At 38.6% G+C, this 24,973-nt stretch overlaps 1 protein-coding gene across 1 annotated transcript in view; it reads left to right on the top strand.

The window, feature by feature from the left end:
- LMO7 (LIM domain 7) overlaps positions 1-24,973 on the top strand; it is a 189,126-nt gene that overhangs the window by 115,335 nt on the left and 48,818 nt on the right. The window contains 7 exon segments of the mRNA XM_032496862.1: positions 13,826-13,856; positions 14,621-14,734; positions 18,289-18,487; positions 22,755-23,007; positions 23,404-23,646; positions 23,977-24,255; positions 24,535-24,735. Of these exon segments, the coding sequence (XP_032352753.1) occupies positions 13,826-13,856; positions 14,621-14,734; positions 18,289-18,487; positions 22,755-23,007; positions 23,404-23,646; positions 23,977-24,255; positions 24,535-24,735 (1,320 nt within the window).

Below are 24,973 nucleotides of genomic sequence, written 5' to 3'. Positions count from 1 at the left end.
TATAAAAGAATTTTTAATTTCACAAGCCTTTTAAAAGTTGACATAAAATTACGAGGAGGTAAATACTATATTCAAAAAGTTCTCAGCCTTCAACTCTGGAGCACATTATCCCACAGTTATAATCAAGGGAGTACACGGGAACATTTATTTATATTAGTTCAAAATGCTTAGTCATGTCATCCAGTTGATGTGAGTGTTCACTGTTTATTTGCACTTACCAGAAGACTCTAGGGAGGTTCTATGTTGCCTTTCCTATCAACTTAAAAACTGTAGTGAGAATATTTAATTTGAGAAACATACTGTTAGGGAGTATTCCTTTATAAGAGGTAAAAATCAGACAGTCAGTGCTGGAAGGTACTAAAAGCACAATTTCATCCAATGCAGTCCTTGCACAGAAGAGGACAAATGTGATCCAGAAGAGATCAGGGGGCTATTACAAGGCCACTCAGTGAGCGAAGGCAGGAGTCCTGACTTCAGTCCAATCTCCTGGTTGGGGTATAGTTATTTCCCCTCTGTCTCACTCCCAGCTTAACCAGAGCAGCGAAAGACTTGAACAAGAGGAATACTTAATTTTACTTAGCTTTGATCTTTTCTTATTTCAGTGAGTGACTGTCTATATAGTATTGGTACTTTATCCACATTTTAGTTTTTTATTCTATTGCAGATTTAGTAGCTTGAATGTTCAAGTTACCAAAGGGCTAGATCTTATTTTCAGAGGTAACGACCTTGACCTGCTTTAATCCACAGACCAGAATATGTTCACATTATTTTAAATCTTAGAACCTAAAGAAGGAAGTTTACCAATGGCAGTTTAATGTGTCTGTGCAGTCACTGTCCACTTTTTGTTATCCATGTTTTGTACCTTTTCTCAACAAGCTGGTCTGTGCCGGTGTTTGTGCATGGTACCTTGCAACTCTGTTTCAACACAACCATTTTTATGGAAGCTATTTTGGTATTATAGTTTTATGGGGAGGAGTTTCTAATAAGGTGGCCTTAGATTCATGCTGTTTTAGTTTTTCGCCACATTCAGATGAGTTAGTCCAATGTCATTTAATCCAGACTTTCTTCTTAACAAGGGAAAACAAATTGGAGATTAGATAATACAAAAATATGACCAGACCGGTTTCTCACCTATTATCCTTCATCAGAGACATAGAACAGGAATGTGTGATTTTATGGGGAAATCATAAAATGATTGCAACCAAATTGACTTATTTTAACCTTCTGAGTAGCATTCATTCCTTTAAAGCTGACAGTGGTTAAGTTTTCAGAAAACTTCCAGAGAAATCACTTTTGTGCTTCTTGAAACATCTTGTTCTGTGGACTCGGCGCATGTTTTTTGTGCTTAGGTATTCTCTTCTGGATCTCATGGAATGTTGGTTCTTATGGAGTGTTAAGCAATGAACTCAGTGACTTTCCCTGTTCTTTAGATCCCTAAACCAGGACATCCTAAGAGCCAGTTGAGTGTGCAGCAACAGCAACAAATCGAGTACATTCTTGTGGTGCTCTCTTACACACACCCAAGCCCGGTGAAGCACGCTGAAGTTTTCCGGTCAACACTTGGAAATCGTTGGCGGCAGTTCTAGGCTTTTCACTTTAACTCTGGGTTTCTTTGTGCTTCTTATTGTTTGTTTTAAGTTCTGGTTGGGTAAGTCTAGAGGAATTATGTTTCAGTCTAACTTCCTTTTTAAGAGAAGTAGCTAAACTAGTTGAAGCTGTAGTTTCAGTTAAGCTGTCATTTTAATATTGGTTATTTCTAGGGCAGTGGCTCTCGGTCATTTGCATGCATCAGAATCACCCAGAGGACTCACCTAAGACACGGATGACTGGACTCCTAACCCCAGAGTTGCTGATTCAGTAGGAATGGAGCAGGGTCTGAGGATTTCTGCTTCCAACAAGTTCCATGGTACTGTAGCTACTGATGATCTGGAGACCATGGTTTGAGAACCTCTTCTAGGGGATAAATCAATGGGAACTACTCAGAGAGCGGGTATATGACATTATTATCCTAAGGATATTTTTACTTCATCTTATAAAGATATTCAACAAAACTCTCAGTACAGTTGACTTTTGAACACCATGAGTTTAAACTGTGAGGGTCCACTTACGTGTGGACTTTTTTCAGTAAGTAAATATGTACTACAGTACTACATGTGCAGTGTTGTTCAAGTGTCAACTGTGTATAAAATGTTTGTGAGAAGGAAAGGAGATTAGTCCTCGAAGTTCCTTTGGAAGCAGTGAGACAGATACACAAAGTGTATTAACATCAGTAACGGGTAGAAGTGGATGAATAGCTCTATATTTGTATGAGCTATTGGGTCTCAAAGTGATGGTGTTTCAGGGACATGGCATTATGCTTTGGGAGTTTCCTGGAAGTTGACTTTTAAGAGTTAAAGGTGTGACAGATTCTGGGCGTTTTAGGCTGAAGGAATGGAATATTTGGCTCTGGCGTGAGAGTAAACAGGTCTTGTTGTGTTAGACTTGTTTGATTAAAGTCAGAATAGAATGGAATGCAACAGGAAATGGCTGAAAGATGGAAATGGGGATGTAACTAAAATTAAATTTAAAATTCAAGCCTGGGAAGCTCTAATTTAGTGGGGATGAGAGGGAGCAAATGGAAAGGTCCAAATGGCCCCTTAAAAATGACTCTAGATAATTGGTAGCACAGATTTTTAGAAGAGGCTGAAGATTAATCTCTTCTTTCTAGTACTATTTTAGTGCCTATATTTTAAGTACTTAGCTGGAGATGAACAGCATTCTGTCTCTGAATTCATGGAACACAGTTCAGTGAGAGGGACTGGTCAGACATCCACGATACATCATAACATAATGGAATGCTTTAAAAGCACTCTGTGCTGGGCGTCCATGGACTTGCATGAGAGAGGCTCCTGGAAGACAGAAAGGCTTTGGAGGCTGGTGATATCTGAATTGAATCTGAAAGGACAAACAATTCAAAAGAGGGGGAGAACAGTCAAGAGCTTTTAGGAAGAGAAAACCTCCTATTATCTCTCATATGGAGGTGGGAGAGATCAGGGTGCTGAGAGAGTTCTGGGGGCTGTTTTACAGGAAGAAGGTTGAGTTTGTGTTGGGACAGGTCAAAAAGTGAGGTAACCACGTGTGGGCAGATCATCACTGTGAATGCCATGTTTTGAACTTTACTCGAGGGATATAAACCATAATAAATAGATTTTCAAGAATAAGACATGGAGGGGATTCCAGTTTATTAGGAAGTCTCTGTGGAGAAGAGGAGCAGTGGGGAAAGTCTGAAGACAGGAAATACATCTGAGAAGGAAGAGGTGAATTCCAGAGAGGTATAGAATTGCTGCGGTTTGGGTGGTGGGGAAGTGAGAGTTTGAGGGAGAGGAAGTTATTTGGTTTAGGCTTAGCTTTCTGGCTCTGAAACTGGGGCCCCTTCACCAGGGCAGAGCATGTGGAAGGAGGAACAGGCTTGGGGATGAGAGTAGGCATGCACTAAAGAAGACTTAATAAATTTGAATTCTGAGCTGGGATAACTATCATGGGAATATAAAGGGAAAATTTGAGAAAAATTGCCTGAGACGTATTAGTTGAGTTTGGTTTGGACTAAATATGGTGAAGAAGAGAGAGAAGAAGAAAAAACTCATTAGATTCATTTGTCTTGGAAGTTTCAAAAAGGTATTCACAAATAAAATGGAAAAATTGAAATTGATTGCAATAAATGTAAACCACTCTGAAGGACATCTGGATGGGATGTGTATTGAACTTGAAAGTTAATTGGGAAGGTAGGGTTATATTAATCTGAATTTGAAAGGCAATTATGTTGTTCCTTTGAAGCATGACCAGTCTTTCTCAATGAATTATATAGGGTGATTGGTGATACTTCGATAATGTTCTGAAATTTGAAGTGTTCTATGCAAGGCTAAATAGGAAATGGCAATGGTATATATAAGTGGAAAATTTAAAATAATGCATGGTGTTAATTTTCTAATGAAAGACAGGTAGCTTTATACAAACTGCAAGGAAGATAAATCATAATGTTCTTAATTTAATATTTTATCTTTCTTGGACAATTAATTCCTCAGACTTCATTCACTTCTATTCATGAGATAGATTGGTTTTAGTTTCAGCTAATTTTAGGTCCATGGAACCTTGAGTATACTCTATTAAGAGGAATCAGTTAAATCCTTAGATCCTCTAAAACAGTGGTTCTCAATTGTGGGCAGTTTTGCCCCCCAGGGCATATTTGGTAATGACTGGAGACATTTCTGATTGTACTGCTTAAGGAGAGGAGAGTGGTATCCAGTGAATAAGGCAGGAATGCTGCTTGACATTCTACAGTGCACAGGATAATCCCCCACAACAAGGAATTAGAAGGTTCAAAATAATAACATTGCCAAAGTCAAGAAGCCCTGTTCTAAATTTGCATTGCCTCTATGAACTTTTGAATCAGATAAAATTATGAAAAATTGTTTCTTAAAATGTCAGAAATGCTCCAATAAACACTATAAGAGAGGCTTACCTAGAACAGGGAAAACGTGGGACTAAAATGATTTATGATATACTTGGACTAGGGATTTTTTTTTGGTAGGGGGAGCATGGTACTGACTTTTCCCATGGTGGATACTAAAATTTTGAAACAAGTCTTGCTTATAGACCAGGGAGAATAATGGACTTATAAGCAATTTGGAGACTTCTGAATATGTAGCATGAATAAATAATTTGGTGTGCATGACTTTGACAATGTGAAGTTTGTACTGTACACACATAGCACATTTAATAACAGCTAAGGATTTGGGGTAATGATACAATAACTTACTAATAACAATTTACACCTTATGCTTTGCAGAGAACTTTCATGTTCATCAGAAAGGGAATAAGTATTTACATGCAAGTCACTTTAAATACATTTTGTTTATTTTCACAAACCTTGAAGTAGTTACAGTTTTCTCCTTTTTTTTTTTTTTTTTTTGAGGAAATGTACCTTTGGGAAACTAACCAAAAGATTTTCCCATTTCATCTTGTTTGTGTTTAATTTATAGTCTTATTATTTATATTTGATGGGTACTTATCTCATAGAAACCATACTCACAAAAGCTTACTAGTGGTAAGTACGAGGAATCTCAGCTTCACAGTTCTCTCACTATGAGAATTATTGTGATGTATTTCATTTACTTGGAAGGAAGTCTTTTTAAAAATTCTTTGGCAATTTTCCATCTGCGGAATCCCATAATGAGTTGTATGTGCAAGACAGTGGAATATATATCTAATTTTGCCAGAAAATGTGATAATGGGGAGCTTCTACCTTTTTCTCTGGGAGACAGACTTAGGTGGGAAATTATTGTTGCCCTAGATAGATTTTGAGCCAACACTTTGAGAGACAATTGAGACATATTTCAGGATATTATAAAGAGAATTATTTTTCAGGATTAAGAAAGAAGGAAACTATTAAAAATAAGTTAAGGTAGAAAGGGTTGCTACACTAATACTAAAACAGGGTGTTAGTCTGTGGAAAGTATGGATCACATCAAGTCTTAATAGTTTTGTGACCTTGGGAAAGTTTTTAAGCTTTTGGAGTCCAAGTTTCCTGATCTATAAATCATTAGATTGTTGAGCGGATTAAAGGAGATAATGCAACATGGTCAACATAGTGATTAATATAAAGTGCTTAATATAAGGCAATTATTGTTAATATAGATGATATAATTAAGCATAAAGTGGACTTAAACAGAACACAATTGGAAAATACTTCATTAATACCAATGTCCCTTAACATTTTAATAATATTTAATAACTCCAAAAAATAAGAAAAAGTGTATTTTTTAAAGTAAAAGTAAAATGGATCTCTTATTAGAGGACTTACTTATCAGAACTTCATTTGCTATTATGTGTGTTTAAGAAGAAAATATGGAGTACTTTGCAAAAAGTTTTGACCTTACTTCCCTTTCAAACGACCGATTTCTCATATTTCATGATACACAGTTAGAGAAACACTGACTTGGAAAGTTTCTCACCTGGCACGTTATTGTTCCAATATCATGATGCTAAAGACTAGAAGAGTTATACTGACAGTCGAATTTCTTACTGACCTTGCTGAGCATGGGCTCCAAAGTCTGGAAGGGCACCTGAGATGTCACGCCCAATATTTTCCTAAACTGCTGATTTTAGAAGCATCAGTGGTTTTGACAAGATTTTTGTTGATGCTAATACTTCATTCTTTTTCCTCCTTTGAAAAGAAGTAGTCATTTAGTACTTGGGGGTAGTACTTGTGTAAGACAATATAAGGGTTAAGAAAATAATACAACAGTAATTGCATGCACACTGCATGCTCCTTCTGTCTGCTTTGCTGGTTTCTCCTCTGCTCCTTAGTCCTTCTGTGTTGGGTTTCCCAGGCCTCCATCCCTAGATCTCTTCTCTAGCTACTCATTTTCTAGGTGACCTCATTGCTGCTTTCCGACTTCACACTTCATCTCTATACAGACAACTCCCCAGATTATATCTCCAACCCAGATTTCTAGCTTGAACACCCTACTCTTATGTCTAATTACCAGTTACTTCACATTTCTACTTTGTCTATGAAGTGCCCCAAACTTCTCATGTCTAAAACCAAAACCTACTGTCCCCATTGCTGCTGCTGCCCAGATTGATGCCTATAGCAGTGAAATGATGGGGAAGCCTGTCACTGGTCCCCCTCCAGCCTCTCCCCAGTGCATTTGATATAACTGAATGTCATAACTCCATTTAGTACATAGAGCGTACATCATGGCTACTAAATTCTGTATTCAGGAACTGGCTGTTTCTGGGTTACAGTCTAACAGGGGATAGGCATGTGTGAGTCTCAGCTGTGAAGTCAGTTTTATGTAATAGCAAACATACAAAAAAGTATGTTACAGAAAGAGCGTGTGGTTGAGAGAGTTAGAAACAAAACCCACCTTTCATCTCCAGCAACAGCATTCTTCAGTTTCGTTATTTAAGTGAAACTGTGTGCCAGTGTCTTCGAATGCATTTTTTTTTCCTTTCTCTTTATGTGAAACTTGGCTATTCTTAGTACTATGTGGGAGGGGTGTGAAATTTAATAACAAATTATTTTTAACGAGAGGGTACTTACTCATTTGTCTTGTTTGGAATAAGCACTATGTTGCTAGGGCAAAAACTGTTGAATTTCCAAGAGTTTTTTCTCACATAGGTAAGTACAGAAACCATTAAGTTTATCTCTTTGTGCTCACTAATTATCTCCAGATACAGTGTTATTTTCTCAAGTGCCATTTTTAGTTTCCCCAATCAGGTAGAGCTGCGTTTTGTAGCGATGGCAGATTAAAAGCTATGAGTCACAAGTGTCTAACATTACTGGCAGATTGTCAAATAGGAATACAGTTTCATTTTTTAGGGATGAAGGTGGGAGGAAAGGAAGAATTTCAACTTCATCTTTTCAACTGCAGCTTACTTTTTGAGAGAAGGAAAAAATAAGCGCAGTATTTCAAAAATTCATCTTTAACTTTTATCCCCACATCTCTTCTTCCTTCTTTTTGACAGTCATTTGAGAAAGATTTGCATTTTTTTCCTTCAAAAATAATGCAATGGATGAGCTTCCATTATAAAAATATCTGTTAACAGAAAAAGAAGCCATTACCTGATAGAGTCATAAATTCCTTTTTTGGAATAAAAACAGGCCCTTCCCTCAGAGACAGTAGCGTTAGAATTTATTTTCTCACTATGCTGCTTAAAATTTCACTCAGTATTCTGAGCAACCCTAAGAATTCCTCCTCTCTCCCACTTGGAGGCAGACTGTCTCATTCCTTACATAAAATGATGCCACTGTGTCGTGAGAAGGACATCTGCTTTGAACCGTCTCAGCCGCCTGCCCCGGCTGCACACAGGCCTCCTCCCTAAACCCATGCACATCCAACAGATTGAAAGCAGATACAGTCCACACACTTTTTTCTTCTTGGGACTGCTTATGAAATCATGATTCAAGACCTCATTTCTTGACTTTTTTTTAAGTTGTGAACAGGTGGCCAGACTTCATAAGCAACAACTGGAGGGCAGAAATTACTTAGTGGCTTGGAGAAGGATCAAGTATCCAGTGAGCCCAGTTTCTTCCAAGTGGCGACATCCAGGTCAGCTGGTGCCGCCCAGGGCAGGGCAGGGCAGGGCAGGGTGAGAACTGGCTCCCAAGGGTTGGGTCCACGACTTACTCTGGGAAGTGGCCTCAGGAAGTGGATGCCTGGGGACATAATCACCCAGTGAGCCGCAGTCGCTCTGAGGAAACTTACTCTTGCACCAAGAAAAGGAGATGATGGGGACTGTAGGATGAGGGGTAGAAAGAAGGATGCATGTGTGGGCCAGGGAGGAGACTGGGTTAGGTGGGAAGTTATACTTGCCTCTCGTATTGAATTCCAGATTCCGTGTAGCCAGAGAAGAATGGGGTAGTGGATAGGAAACAACATTTCCTGTTGGGATGTGGGAAGTCTTCCCCCGTGGTACCTGGGGCAAAGATGCTCCCACTTTGTCAGAAATTCCAGCATGAGTTTTTAATCACGTTTCCTTGTATGATGGTTCAGTAAGACAAGTGTATTTTTGATCGTCACTGAGGTTGGTTTGGGCAGGATGAGGGCTGGGATTTGGGGAGGAAAGATGATTTTGGAGCATGGAGAATTCAGTGCTTGGGGATTATGATTTTGGGACAGAACATGAGAAGATTGAGCCTCACAGTGCTGCCAGTGAGGAAGTTGGTACCTTGAGGAGAAGGTGTATCAGGATTGGGAAGAAGAACATAAACAGAGAAGTGGGATTTGGTTTCAGAGTCTATGAAGCTTTATTTTATTTGGGGGGAAATTTTCCTTTGTCTCTTTGTTCTGGGTCTGCTGGACTGGCTCTGGGAGTGGCTTTAGGTAACTTCCATATGAAGCATTTGAAAGCTTGGTGGCTCTGAGCCAGGCCTCTGGTTGACTATGGGAGACGGTTGTGAGTCAGGTGTGGGGTTCCAGGTCTCCGCAGTCCACCACAGGAGACTCTGAGGAAGGCTGACTTGGGTGCACACGGGTGGGCCCAGGGCTCACTCTTTGGATAAACTAAACAGAAGATATTTGGAAATATTTCTCAAGCCCTAGAACAAGCTGGCTGCACCAAACTATGGTAAAACTAGAATCTCATCCTTTAACACTCTGTTCCCAAACTGTGCTATCAGACATGAGGGAGCTAGATTTTTGACCACATTTTTTTCCCCTCAGATTTGGAGCTTTTAGAAAATTGAAGGGTGTTGACCAAGGCAGTCCCTGGTAGATAAAGAATGGGTGAGGAGGGCTGGCTCGGCCCCAACATGGGTGGTTGGCCAACAACAGTAATACCACACTCATTTGCTTTGCCCTTTGTTTGACCTTATTCTAGAAATAATTTCTCTTTCAAAGCCTCCCATAGAAAGAGGAAAAGGAAAGCATAACATGAAAGAATGTTTTTTACCTTGCTTCAGAGAAATGCCTCTTCTAGGGGGAAAATGTTCTGTGTGGGGAAACTTGACTGTCCTCCGGCCACTCCCCTTCCACCATATGGGGTGGTTGGGATGGATAATCAGAGGATAGTCTTGAAATGTCTCCTTTACTTGATCTGCTTTGGTTAAGTACTTTTCAAATGTCGGTTTTAAGCCCAGTGAGACTGGTATGTTGTTTCCAGGTGAGACTATGGAGACAGAATTAAACAACACAACCGAGATCTCACAGCTAGTAAAGTGGAGCCAGGATTCACACCCAGCAGGTCTGACCCCAGAGCCTGGCCTCTTAGCTGAGCTGCCACCTCAATGAAGAATCTGGCATGGATCTCCTGAAGAGGCCAGAACATCTGTATGGATTTTCTTTCCTTGATTCTTTGATTGGAGATGGTGCTTCTTGATGGATGATTAGTACTAGTATTTTAAAATAGCTTTGAATAAAGAAAGGGGGAATCAGACCTAGAGCTTCCTGGTTCTTCGTATACCTTAAAGCTGTTAGGATGAGGTGGTTACAGGTAGATCTTGTTTATTGGTGGACTTACTTGAGGGTTTGTGGCTCTTTTTTTTTTTTTTTTTTTTTTTACCTGACTTCTGGCGGAAAGTTTAGAGCTCTGTGATGAGTACATATCTTCTGGACCTTTGTCAGGTAGTGAAGAAATTACCTGAGCTATTCCATTAACAGGGAGGAAGATGATAACTGTGTCATACTTGCTATTTCTTGAATATTACACACAATATTTAAATTAGTGTATAATACACCGAGAAGGCTAGCAACATCTTCAACATGGTCATTTTTTCAGACTGTTAATGTTTCATCTGTGTCCCTTTTTATGATAAATTTGGGTTTCAACAAAGATTTCGATTCCTTGGCCTTTGTCTTTCAGGGCTCTACTGGGAAGCTTTTTCATCACAGAGACTAGCGCTTAATCTTTGTACTCAGCACTGTGAAGCTGGCCTTTGTTTTTGAATCTGTGCCTTCTTTTGGGTTATTGATCTATAATTACAAAGAATTCCCTTAAAAAAAGAATTACCCTTTATTGCAATTTTAAAGAAAATAGCTTTAAAAAGCGGTCCAGCTATGAGTATCAATACAATTCGAGTCAAAATTGGGTGTTTTAAGTTAAGCTCATGGAGTTTAACTGTTCTTTGACATCATGTGAATATTTATCAGGTATCTCCTGAGCTTTTGTCATTTCTGCTTTTCTCTTGCTAACTTACATTTCTGTAAGCTAAATAAATGTATTCAGATCAATATTGGAGAGCCTCTGTGTACCATGCACTGTGCTAGGCATTTTTAATAAAATATTTTTTATGCCTGCCAAGTGGTAAACTCTGTCTTAGGACATTTAGGAAACAAAACCACAAACATTTCTTTTGGATTATGGAGAAGAGGCAGATAGTAAATGAATGCATGCAGTAGATGGTTATAAATACAAAAATAAAGCAGGGATGAGAGATGGGAAATGTCAGACAGGCTGGCCGCAATTTTAAATAGTGATACCCAGCTTCACCAGGAAGCCTTTGTGGGTACCTCAGTAAGTAAGATGGGCTTTCCCTCATGTAACTTTCAGTCTAGTGGTAACTGCTGCTTGATGCGCACTTACCATGAGGCCAGGGACTCTACCAAGTCCTGTGTACTTCTCTCATAATGTACTAAACTAGGGGACAGCATTCTGGTCCCTCCAGAAGGAAACTGAAACTCTGAGAGTTAAATAAATTGATGAGATGAACCAACAGGACCCACGTTTGACCCAAAGACCCTGCTCTTATACATGGAATTACCATATCAACTCTTAAAATATTTGTTATAAGGGAATTAGACAGCTTTGTGGATAGGACTGTCTTATTTTTGGGTGTGATGGGTTGGGCAGTATCTTTGGTGGCTCATGGAGAGTCAAGTGAACTCCCCCTCCGCCCTCACACTTGTTCTGTTTGAAAGGCCATAGGGTTGTGCCTGCAGCCACAGCAGGCGAAGAAGCTGCCGGTTACTGACTTCCCTGCGGTGGCATGTGTTTGTTGTGTGTCAGAAGTTGGCCTCTGTTGACTCCAGCAAATCATTGACTACTTGAATTCCTGGCATTACATTTCAGTGATAGAACTGCAATTTGGCTGGCCTGTATGTCACTGTATTCAAGAGCATGTTATAAATGCTCATATTCGGAAGGGAATGTAAAGTGAGAGAAAGGTTATAGTGCCAAGGTCACTGCTTTATGAGTGTTAATTGCAAAATAAGGCATGTCTTGTATTTATAGTTATTGCTATATCAAAATAAAAAGTGAATGAATGTGTTGGATTAGAAACCTTTTAGAGAGGGCTGTGGAAAGGAGGTCAGGGGGTTCAAGTGAGCTCTGTTGTTCCTTCTGCTGTCAGTGTGCTTATGATAAAAGCAGGGTGCTTTGCACTGAATGTTCATAATACTGTGATTGTCAGCCTAGTATGTCTTTTGCATTGAGGACTGATGGCTTTTTGTGCTTTGGTTAGTAGCTGAGGTGTGTATGTTGGTCATTAATATAAACAGAGGCTATATATTTTTATAACTCCATTATTTATATTGTCAGCTTCTAGATATCCCTCCTTACTTCTAAAATTAAATGCTGATTTTTTTAAAAAAATTTTTTTTAAAAGATTTTTTTTTTTAAAAAATCTCTTTTTACTCAAGAGATAAGCTATGATATAAGCACTAGGGCTGTGAAATTTATTTGCTTTTTTTGACGTGTAATATACATATAGAAAATGAAACATACTAGAAATATATAATTCACAGAGTTTAGATTTGGAACACACTTGTGTAGCCAACTTCCAGATCAACATATAAGAAATCACCGGCGCCCTAGAAGCCCCTCACCTTTTTCCAGTCACGTCCATCCTCCCCGACAAGGGTAACCGCTGTCCTGACTTCTGACATCACACATTTGGGAAGCCTGTTTTTTAATTGACATGGATGAATAACAGTCTGTACTGTCTGCCTTCTTTTGCTTCCCCTTGTTTGTGAGATTGAACCGTGTGGTTGCAGATTGTTTGTTCTGGTTGCTATGGAATATTTCATTGTGTGGATATTCTGTAATTTACCCATTCTGCTGTGAAAGACAGAGGTGTAGATCCTGTTTATTTTATTACAAATGGTGCTTCTATAAAGGTGCTCCTGTACGACTTGGAGAATATCTGTAAGCTTTTCTGCTGGGTGCGTATCTAGGAATGGAATTCTAGGTCATAGACTAAGCGTGTGTTCAGCTTGAACAGACACTACCAAATGTGTTCAAGTAGCTGTGCCGATTTACCTTTCCACAGTCGTGTGGGAGCTTTGTTTTTGTTATGCTATTTCAGGAGTAGGTGGGAGGCGCGTACTGTTCATTTCAGTTCATGTTTGTTTTAGGGGGAGGAATGGTCATAGTGGTCTTTGTGGATTCTTTGAAAACTAAGTTAATATGTGTCTCTGTGTGCTCGTTCTCTCCCCCTTTCCTTTGTCTCCCTGTGTAGGTATGTTGTGTGTGTGTGTGTTCTGTATGTCTGACACACGTACAATACGTGAGCGTCTCTTTTGCCTTATACACGTACTGCCTATGACTCTCAGACTGGAAAGCGATGTTAAGAGTTCACCTAGCTCAGGCTCCTCCATCTCTCTGAAGCACCGCGGATCTGGCTTACGTCTCTGATGGAAAGTACCGTTGGTTTAGGGTGACCCATCTGTTTGTTAATTAACTCATATTTTTTCATCTTCAACATTGTGGTGACGTCTGTCTCTAAATTTTCCTACAAAACCCATGACCCTTTTTCAGGTGAGGGGAAAAACACTTGATTCTTGTGATAGAGCGAAATCTCCTAGGCAGAGATTCCTGGCTATTTTTTAAACCCCACTTTTCAACATCAGCAGGGGGTGGGTCTCTGAGCAGTTTTGTCTGGGAAACTTAAGTGAAAAACCCCTGTGCATAATGGAAAAGAAAACTTGGTGCAAGATTACTTTCTTCCCTCTCTTTAAGATTTTTCACTCCTGTTTCCTGTTGTTTTTTTTTTTTCCTGCCATGAGCACATATTGGGTTTTTTCCCCCTTTTGATTGGGTTTAAACATTGTTTAAAATGAAAATACAAAAATGTAAATAATGCATTTTAAAAATCAGACTGTAATGAATAAAATAATGAAGAAAGACAACTTTGTTTTTTTATAGAAAGCAGACCATTATATTTCATGAAACCAGTGAATATGGAAAAGTCCTTTTGATGGATAATACACTGCCTAAGGTTTTTGAACTTCCAGGTGGTATTAATATTCATAGGACTTTAGAGTAAAAATGAGTTTTTTCTAGTTAATAATTAACAATGTGAGGTTCATAGATATTACTTAATAGGTATTTTCTTTTTTCTTTACAGGCAAGAAGAGACTGACAGGAGAGTGAAAAATGTAAGATGTATTTAATGGAACATTATAAATGGGTTTTTACTTACATGTTTTGTAATAAGGTAGTGGGATCTAAAATTACCTGATATATTCTCTATCCTTTTATTAATGGAACTTTTGCTAGGAACAGACTCTAAATATGTTTAAATATGATTGAAACATGTATTTTCTGACCTCATAAGAAGGTAGGTTAAATCTAGGGACTGGATCCTTATATGTCAGTAACGTGGTAAAGGCAGATGAACACACTGCGGGATTTTTAGGAGAGTAAGTCAGAAACTACCAAGTGGGAATTTAAGGAAAAACACTAAATATTTAAGAACTCTGGATAATTGCTTAACACAGACTTTTACCTTAATATTCTGCATATTAGAAGAATTTCTTAAAATGTGACAGCTTTATTGAAAAACATGAGGTTGATATCCTTATTAAGGAAGCTGAGACTTAGATTTTAAGTGTGTAGTCTGTAGGTTTGTTGAAAAAAATATTGCTTTAAAAGTTTAATTTATGTTTTCCCCTTATAAATGTTTTTCTTCTTCGTATATGCTAGTAGAAAGTACAAATACCCGTCGGACTCTAGGCTTTTGGTCTGAGGATGTGCTCAGAGATGGAAATGTAAGAAGACTTAACAATTTTAATGACGCTTCTCCTCATAATTTAAAAGAAAATCTTTTCAACCACAGATAGATATGCTCACTTGCGTTGTAGTTTGCCATTAGGCACTGAATAGACTGATCTTGTTGTTTTATGGATTTTTTTTTTAACAGGTTTTAATAACTTTGTACTGGCTGGGAAGAAAAGCACAAAGTAACCCCTACTATAATGGTCCCTGTCTTAATTTGAAAGCATTTGAGAATCTTTTAGGACAAGCTCTGACTAAGGTAAGGAAATGATTGTCTGTATGAGATGACTACTATAACTAATATTTCCTCCCAGCGTCCCCTTCCACGTGCCCTCTGCCTTCCACTTCTCTCTGTCACAAATGTGGTGGCTCCCACTGGGTTGGATGGGGAGGATTTACTCGTTGGCTGGCTTCGTGTGCCACCACGAAGGAGTAAGTGAGTCTATTTCAAAGCAGTTTCCAGAGTATATGATGTGCGTATAGGAATTTATTTCTTAATTTTAGGTAACTCGATGAAATCCTTATTTACTTTCTTTCTTAGACACTTTATATAACCTGACTGTTTCTATATTCATTATGAACTCAACCTGTCATAGAGAGCTGCTTCAGGGCTATTCAAATGTGTGGAAGTTACTCAATTTCTTAATAATATCTTGTCATGGGCCATTATATCTCTAATGCTCTCACTAATATCCCCACAATCCTACCATACTATTTCTGTTTCCTAAAGAGTAGTAAATGCTGTGATGTGAAATGTGATAGAGTTTTAAAGTTTGAATATTCTGTTTTGAACACACTCCATATCTTGGAATCAGTGTCACAACGTTCGAATGCTTAGAGACTGAAAAGGGTTGAGTGCCAGGGCTGACCGTAGCCAGCCAAATCTTCATTTGTAAGATTCAGATGGGAAAATTAACTTCGCTATGGGGGTATTTATGCAAGGGAAATTTGCAGTGCTCAGAAGAAAATGTGTTGTCAAAATAATATGTTACTATCTAATTAATAGTAGTTGCTTCATGGGTTTTTATGATGGTTAAATGATGCTGTACCAGGAAGGCATTTACCATTTGTCTCTGGCACATTTTAAGGATGTAACAAATATTAGTTATTATGACTGGAAGATAGAAGTTTTAGGCCAGGATAAAAATGATCACCTTGCCTTTTAACTACCCCATCCTTAAATAATCTTGCCTGAGCCCAGCCACGTACGTGAGATAAAGATGAGATTATAGAGTCTAGAAGGTTAAGGAATTCCCTCCAGGATTTTATTTTTGAATTGGAAAGAGTCGATAGTGCCCTGTTTAAATTCCTTAAAAGAGTTCATTCAGGTAATAGTTGAGATAATATCGTGCACAAGCATTGTACTAAGTGTTGGGGAAAAACTCGCGCAAGGCAAGTGGCCCAACCTCACAGCAGGGTTGTCCGATGTGGACAGATGAGGGTCAGTGCAGCTGAGGCAGGCGTGGCCCTGACGGACTGGTGTGGAGGGGCTTCGAGCAGGAGCAGAGCCTTGCCTTCCTGGTACGTCAGCTAAGAACACACCCATGTAAAAATAACGTGGGACTTGGGCTCCGACATTAGTGTTCTCTTTGCAGCCTTTGGTTCTTTTTATGGCACTGTGACTCAGGTCCAATAATCCTAGTACAGTGTTTGTGCTGGGAATGCCTTAGTGAAAGCTGTTTCCTGTCACCAGTGTCGAAACCAGGTAAAAAATAATTTTTGATAGGTAAAACCATAGCTGTGGTACCATTCCGTTATTGCAGAGGGTGGAGGGCCCTGAGAAGTGTGTGAATATATGAGCTGTTGGGCACCTGTTCTTTTAAAATCAAAATCGTCATGTGCAGTGTACATTGCTCCCTTAACTAGGTAATGCTTATTGGCCAATCCAAAATACAAATTAAGAAAAAATATTGCAGGAAGCTGTTGAACCTGAGTCATCCAATAAGTTGTAGATGACTCATTTTAGGTGACTTGTCAGCTAAATGACAAGCAGTGACCCTTGGTGAGGGTGGGTGTGGGGACCAGGAAACAGGGCCAAACTCAAGTTCTTCTATAACTGTGGTGGCACGTCATCCGCAACTTTAACATTTATGAGGTCAAAAATCATCTCCTGTGAGTTAAAAGGCTTCAACAGGATGTGTCCAAGAAACTTGATGAATCTAAAGATTTACTTAAAATTTTAAAATCTTTATATATTTTGAGAAGTATTTTGGTGGTCCTAGCACCGGCCCCAGCTTCCCCATCTGCTTGCAAATAGGGTATAAGGTAGACACTTGCTTTTTCTTGACAGGATGTCAACTCTGTTCCAGGGTATTCAGCATCTGAAATATATGAAATCGCACATAAATCTACTAGACTTTATTGGCACTTAAACACTTGTCAAACAGTTCAACCACAAATTGGCATCGAGTCTTAACCAAAAGTATGCCTGAGACAGCTGCTAATTATTTATTGTAAACATTCGTTTCTCTACTTTTTCATATGTTGAGAATGTTCATAATTAAAAATTGAAAGACTAGTCCAGCAAACAGCCAGCTATGTACCATTGGATTTAATTATTAAGCATGTCCCATATTGACTATTTGTGTATCTATCCGTGATTTTAATCATTTTAAGGTAAATTGCACATAACTCACCCCTAAATACTCAGCAGACGTCTCTTAACAGTTAAGAATATTCTTCCATGTCTCTACAATATCTGCTGTACTTAAGAACATTGATGAGTATTCCCCATTATTTAATATCCAGGTCATAGTCGGAACATCCAAATTGTCTCCCAACTTTTTTGAAGCTTTTCATCTGAATAATGATTTGTTGAAGGTTCATGTATTACATTAGGTTGTTAAAGAACCAGGAATTCCTGTCTCTGTAGGTATGTTCATCTGGAAGTAACATTTCTGATTTTTACTATAGTGACAAAATTACCTTCATCATAAAAAAATACAGAGTTTCTAGCTATTCATTGATTACTATGTATTAGGACTATGCTAAGGGATTTATAAATTTTACTTAAATGCTAATTTTAAGAAGTCTAGTTGTATTTTGCTACTAACTTTCCTAGAGAAATGTTAGTTAAAATGCTTCTTTTGGTAAGTTCTGTATGATTTACAAACCTATGGTTAATAACATTGACTATATTTCTATGTTACTCTTACATGAGTCAAACAAATGCTTTATTTAGATCCAGAGGAGATGTTTTATATATCAACAAACAAGTCTGCTTTCCATGGTTCAGATCTAGGTTTCAAAATCAGTGAAAATGAATGAATCTGTAAAGTGTGTACCTGCTTTCTTCCCACTCTCTCTTTTAAAACTTTTCTTTTGTTAAAGGAACTTCTTATTTTTTGTTTGTTTAGTAGAAATGACCCCTAATATTTCCTGGACGTAGGCTGAATATAACCTTATTAACTTATTTCCTTTTGGATATCAGAATTAAAGTTGGTTTTCTCTTTGACTCCTTTCATGTTTATTGCCAAAACCAGTAAATATTACTGATTTTCGCATTTGAATATTATTCTTATTCATAGCTTTTCTTTTATTAAAATATTCCCCCTTATTTTTAAATAGACTATATTCCTTTATCAAATAATATTGAAAACCTCCCTATTGTTACATGAGTGGCAAGTATTAGTCGTGGCAAAACTTTACGGATTTATATTCTGCTTTTTATCAGATTTTGTTCTGAAGTTTAACAAGGAAATCTCATTGCCTCACTTGTCAAATATGGTGCAACTTGAGCTATGCAAGCAAGTAATAACTGATTGCATTTTGGAAGTTTATGCCATCTTACTATTCTTTACACAATTTTTTTAGGCCCTTGAAGACTCCAGCTGCCTGAAAAGGAGTGGCAGGGATAGTGGTTACAGTGATATCTGGTGTGCTGAGCGTGGAGAATTCCCTGCTCCTCCAGGCAACCATAAGAGAGAAGATTCATTTGAAAGCTTGGACTCTCTGGGGTCCAGGTCACTCACAAGCTGCTCCTCTGATACCACGTTGAGGGGGCCACGTGAAGGTGGGTTGCATTTTGGACTGTCAGTTTATTTTTATTTTTGCACATTGAGAGAAATTTGGGAATGGGAGAGAGGAGAAAAATGGAGTGAAAACTATGGAGGCAAAAATTTCACCAAGAAGAAGATTTTCATAGATACTGAAATATAATTAGGGGTATCTTTTCTTTCCTTCCTTCTTTCCTTCCTTCCTTCCCTGTCTTTCTCTCTTATTTCCTCCTCACTATATTGCCACTAGAGGGGTGATAGTTTCATTTAGTTTCACTTAAAAAAAAAAATCTTCTCTGTTCTTAGAGAAGTCTGGGGAGGAAACAATTAACTGTGACCTGTTTTATCAGTGATAATCTATCCTAATTCTTGTCTCTCTAGATTTAGGTTTAATAATCTGTGCATCTGAGGCCTAATATGCAGTATATCTAACCATAAAAAAGAAAGTAAATGGGATTTTATAAAAGTCTATTCCAGTTCCTGAATGATTTTCTTCTTTCCCTTGCTTTTCTGTAAAAGATAAAAAGCTGCTAAGAAAAACCAGGAAAAATATTTTTATTTTTAAATTTTTTATTGAAGTATGGTTGATTTACACTCTTGTGTTAGTTTCTGATGTACAGTATAGTGATTCAGTCATACATTTATATATTCTTTTTCATTACAGTTTATTGCAGGGTATTGAATATAGTTCCCTGAGCTATACATTAGGACCTTGTTGTTTATCTGTTTTGTATATAGTAGTTTATATCTGCTAATTCCAAACTCCTAATTTATCCCTTCCCGCTTCTCCTTTCCCCTTTGGTAACCATTGGCTTGTTTTCCATGTCTGTCAATTTCTTTGTTTTGTAAATAAATTCATTTGAATCTTTTTTTTTACATTCTGCATATAAGTGATATCATACGATATTTGTCTTTGTCTGACTGACCTCACTTAGTAGGAAAAATATTTTTATAATTACCTCTGTCCAAAAGAAGAAATGATTGATATCTGTCGTGATAGAGTGTTATGCTAAACTTTGCTAGATAAGTAACAAGACTACCGTTGTGTCAGAAAACATCTTTTGCTTCGGTAGGCTCAGAGTAAACCCAGGATGTTGTGTGAAAGCAACATGTGAGTGAGTCATTCTGTTGTGAGAAGGAGCATTCTTTCAAAATCCCAATATCATGGTCAAGTCTGTTATTGAAATGCAAGTCTTCTTCCTGTGACTACTGAATGGGGTCAGAGATTTCTGACTGTATACCTCGCAGTTCAGATTTGATGAGATTGAAACCACAAGTGAAGTTTCTTGAAATATTTCTGTCCTTTCACCATCAATGCGAAAAAACTGAGAGTTCTGTTTGTGAGTTTGTGCTGGATTATTAGAGATTTTACGTTGCTTATTTTGATTTTTTTAAATTTTTAAATGTTTTATCTAAAGTTTTTAGTGTGGAAAACTTTCAAACATCAGCAAAGTTGGAAGAATTTTAGTGAATACTCGTGTACCTGCCACCTAGTTCCACCATGACATCTTGCCATGCTTGCTTTATCACATACCTAACTCTTTCTCTATGCGTTAATTATCCATCTTATTTTTTGAGTCACTTCAGAGTACTTTACACTTGTCCTAAATGCTTCAGCTTGCAATCATTAGCTAGAATTCAACCTTTATTTGCTGTTGGTCTTTTAATGTAAATTTACAAACGAAAGCAATGTTACAATGAGTTTCTTTTTCAAAAATAAAACTAAAGCCAAATCCTTTAGCTTTCAGAGTAGTAGAGGCATTTAAAAATTTAAAAAGTGAATGGCTATTTAAGAGTGACCCTTTGTAATTACTGCTGGATTTGTTGGTTGTTTGCTATCTAGGTGTAACATTTTCATAGCCTAGATGACTATTATGATAGTTTTAAGGAAATGAGTCTGAGTTTATAATTCATCTGGATGATTAAAAGCTGTAAAAACAGAGGCTGAAATTCTCAACCCACTATATTACTTTGTCCTGACTGAAGAACCTAACATGTGCAATGTTTAAATTTATATCTGGCCAACAACGAATAAAAGGGACACACACTGAAGGCATGTGGGAATATACAGACTCCAGTCAGTTCAAATGCAGTGGTCCAGTGGTGTGAATTGAAATCCTCTCCACAGATACTTGTTGAGCTGGGTGTCTGGTCCTTGTGATGAAAAGCATAGGGTCATGCTGCTTCCTGATCTTGGGAAAGGAGTTGTAGTTCTTGTTTGAAGAGTGTGTAAGTGAAGACCTAGAAGGAAAAAAAACCCAAAGAAAACCCTGGGGGCCACCAGGATGAGAAAACTTTTTTTGTGATCAGTATGTTAAAGGTCTGCTGCCTACCAGGTTGTAGTCCTGAACTGATGATCAGTATAATATTGAGGATAAGATATTCTGTTTAGGTTAACAGAATTGCAAATCAAATTCCTTAGTTTTATAGGAAGCCTCTGTCAACTGAAAAAAAAAAAAAAAGCATAACCTAAAAGTTGAGAATTATGTTTTATTTGACAGACTTGGTGAGAACTTAGCCCGGAAGACAGCTTCTCAGATAGCTCTGAGGGACTGCTCCAAAGAGGTGAGGAAGGAACCAGGATATATAGGAGTTTTGAAAAACAAAAAACAAAAACCAGGTAGTTGGAACATCAAAAGATTGCTGTTAAAGAAAAACCAGCTATCTCAAGTTAATGAATTTAGTGCTTCTCTATGTGTGGGAAGATGCAAGAGTCTGGGCTCATTGAAATCATTTCTTTGATCTGCACCTTAACTATCTGGGGCCATATCCTGCTCTTCTCCATCCTGAGTCCCCTCAGGCTGCACAGTTGGAGAGGTTGTGGTCGGCTGATGGCTCGATGGCCGCAACATCCTTTTACTGATACAGCAGGTGACATTTTTCATCCACACCTGTTACCATATCAAGAATATTTGCCTACTCTGCAGGATACTGGAGTGCACTCACAAATTAAAAAAACATTAACTTAAAAAAATTTCAACATCCAAAAATCTTTGTATTTAAAATTTCACACGTACAAAATTTTGGCAAGAATCCTTGACGTTTCTCTCTTATATCCAAAAAGTGTACTTATTTAGGAGGCAGTAAAAATAAAGCGGATTGACTATTAATCCTCCCAGTCATGGCTCCTTATACTCCCTCCCTTTTTGCCGTGACTTTTCCTTCCCTATTCTGGTCTCCAGAGCTCAGGGCTGCGTGTTAAACTACTTCTGGTAGGCTACTGTCAGTGGTACTGACTGTGGATTCCTGCCACGCAGAGGGGAGGAGACAAGATGGACTTTTGCTCTGATTTACCCTGCGAGTGTTCTGCTGAGAGCCCCCAGCTCTCGGGTACTCAGGTGCTGGGCACAGCTGGCCTCTGAGAGTTCTGGTGGAAACATGTGCAAACTTCCTTTACAAATACACAAGGGCAAGAAGAAAAGGGCAAGAAAGGAGACGACTCAGCTGGTATCTGTGCTAGTGTTTTATTCCCTCTTTTCTTCCTGTGTCTTTAAAAGAACAGACTGACTCTTTTTTTTTTTTTTTGAGAACAGATTAGTGTTTGTATCTATCTGACCTTGAGGTGTATCAAAGTGTATTCTTTTAAAATTTTTTGTAAATGATGTTGAATCAAAGTACAGGGTTCCCAGTGTTTCCATGACCACTGTCGGAAAATGCCTTGAGTTCTGTGCTCTCATTTAGGCGTAAGACTTTACATCCCTTGGGGACTTTAGAAATCATGCAATCCAACCGCATATCTAATGTGTGATCCTTCCTCACAGGGGTGTCACAAGGATGTATCAAACTTCTTTGTGCTGTTGTGCTTTTTGCATCTCTTTCTTCATCTTCCCTTATCTGTCACCTCACAGAAATTTTACAGGACTACATGCTTTCTTTTAAATGACTGAGTTTCCCTCAGATTACTTTTAGATCTCATTTTAGGCGTCTTTGACTCAATGGCTGGATTTTATTCACATATATTCCATCAAGAAATGTTATTTAAAAAATCACAAGGGCAAGGAAGATTGGAGAAGAAAAGGGGTCCAGCCATAAATGGGACTTTCTCTGCTTAGAACGTGCAACAGTGAAAGAAAGTCCTGCCTGAGCCTCCAGTATGCAAAGCAAGTTCCTCCTAATGGATCTTATCACAACTTCATGACAAATTTCTAAAAATATTCCATGCAGTTAGCAGCAGAGCACTGGGTTTCCAAGGGGAAGACAAAGCAGGCGGGCTGTGTGGGTTTCGGTTAGACGAATAATCTGGAGAGTAGAGCAAATGCTTGTGCCTTTTTATTTTTTAAATAGGTTGTGAAAGTGACACAGATTCTGAATCTACATTCAAAATGCAGGATCACAATAAAGATGACATGTCCTATCGAAGGATTTCAGCTATTGAACCAAAGTCTGCTTTACCATTCAATCGCTTTTTACCCAATAAGAGCAGACAGCCGTCCTATGTGCCGGCGCCCTTGAGGAAGAAAAAGCTGGACAAAAACGAGGATAACAGAAGAAGCTGGGCAAGCCCAGCCTACACAGAAGCAGACGGAACGTTTCCAAGGTACTGGGATGCGAGCTGACGATTGAGTTTTAAAATCCAGTATGCTTTGTGAATTTGCTGGGGTATTTAAATTTGGTGAAAGGAATGGCCCTTAGAATGTATTTCATAGATAACGTAAAACTTCGTTAATGAAAACGTTTCTTTCTCTTACCTATATTTTTAGTCATCCATCTCTTGAAGAGATTTCTTCATTTTAGAATGTCAGCATATGATTTGCCGGTTCTTTTTTTAGATGCATGCCTTAGCTCGCTGGTTATCTTTCAGCTTCCTGGATGACTTACATTGTTCATTGTGAGCTCTGCTGTGTCGCTTTCTTCCATTTTTTTTTTTTTTTCCTGTGTTGATTGAGCTCAGCGGGCAAAAAAAGAATCCTTTAATTTCCCATCAAATCAGCAGAGCAGAGCGTGATTTTTCAAATCCAGCTTCCTATCAGAAGGAGGTGTACGGTTCTGAAAGTGGATCGGACTCCGAGGAGGAACGAAGGTTGCCTGATGTAGTTTTGGATGACTTAGCCAACCGTAGATTCCAAGTGAGAAAGCGGCCTGAGGGTTTCATCTCGAAAACCACATCTCCTAAGTCTTGTTCTCAAATCTTTTCTCCTGCTGACGCATTAGCCACTGGGCTATACAGATTGACGAGGTCAGAAAAATTTCTCCTGGATCGGAATGTCGATTATGCTATTGATGTTTGATACATAAAGTAACACCCCAGATTGTTTGCAATTTGTCTCTCTCTCTTTTAACACGTTTTATAATTGTCTTTGGCCCTTCTGTATCGAGCTGTTCTCTAATTAAAATGAGATGCTGTTATAATGCCTTAACTTTGTTGTAGGAGCTGGAGTGATGAGAATGGGAACTAATTGGCTGCATCCACAGTGGTGTAAACTTTGTGAGACAGAAAGCATGCCTCTTGTGTTCTGTGTCACAAATTGCTCACGCAGTATCTTAACTGGTTGGATATTTTGAACAGTAACAAGAGGAGAGCTTGGGGAAAAAACGTGGAGAACTGGTCAACAGCACAAGAAACTTCAAACTCCTCTTGTTACTTGGAAGAGGAAGAAGAAAAGACAAGCATACCCAACACTGTAAAGGATGATCTTTATGTGCGAAAGCTAAGTCCAATCCTGCCAAGCCCAGGGAACGCTTTTGATCAGTTTCTTCCCAAATGCTGGATCCCAGAAGATGTGAACTGGAAACGAATAAAAAGGGAAACTTATAAACCCTGGTATAAAGAATTTCAGGGATTCAGGTTTGTCTCTGTGCATGTTTCTTTTATCCCAGTGTCCACTCAGTACCCCGGCAGGGTGCATTCTCTGTGTGCTTTTTATGAGCGAGGTTAATTTCCTTCCAACATCTATAGACCTGCTAACTGAAAAAAAAAAATGTTGTTTAAATTTAAACTTTGGGATCTGGATCCTAAAAAGTCCTTTTCTCTGCACAGTCATAGCTTGACCTTGTTTTTAGTTACATTGTTCTCCAATCCTTTGTCTTCTTTCCTCTTTCCTTTCTCTGCGTCACTCCACGGTAGAAGGAGTTCAGGCTCTGAGGATGAGGATTCAGGCTCTGACAGAAGCCCCGTCGTTTTTAGTAGAATACAAAACGCAGATCCCAGGCTAGACAGCAACTGTCAAAGACGTTCACTCTTGCTGGAACTGGCTATCAAACGGGCCAGAAACTCCCAGGACACCCATGCAGCCGGGAGAACCAGTGGTGCTGCGGATGAGCCCAGGTGCACCTGTCTGCATGAGCCCGCCTGCCGTGGGTCTGGCCTGTGACACCTGTGCCAACTTCTGCTACCACATTAACCTCTGACGATGATGCGCTGAATCATGAGCCCTCACTCACTTAATATTATAAAAGCATAATGTATAACATAATGCTTTCTGCGCAGGAGTATGAGCTCGCAAAGCTAGGGGACGAAATATTCTTCAGCACAAGTGTGTACCAGAGAGTGTATAATTATGGGT

Source organism: Camelus ferus, chromosome 14, assembly GCF_009834535.1.
Source record: "Camelus ferus isolate YT-003-E chromosome 14, BCGSAC_Cfer_1.0, whole genome shotgun sequence".
Lineage (NCBI taxonomy): Eukaryota > Metazoa > Chordata > Mammalia > Artiodactyla > Camelidae > Camelus > Camelus ferus.
Note: the sequence above shows the minus strand (reverse complement) of the source record. Positions and strands in the feature narration are given on the sequence as shown.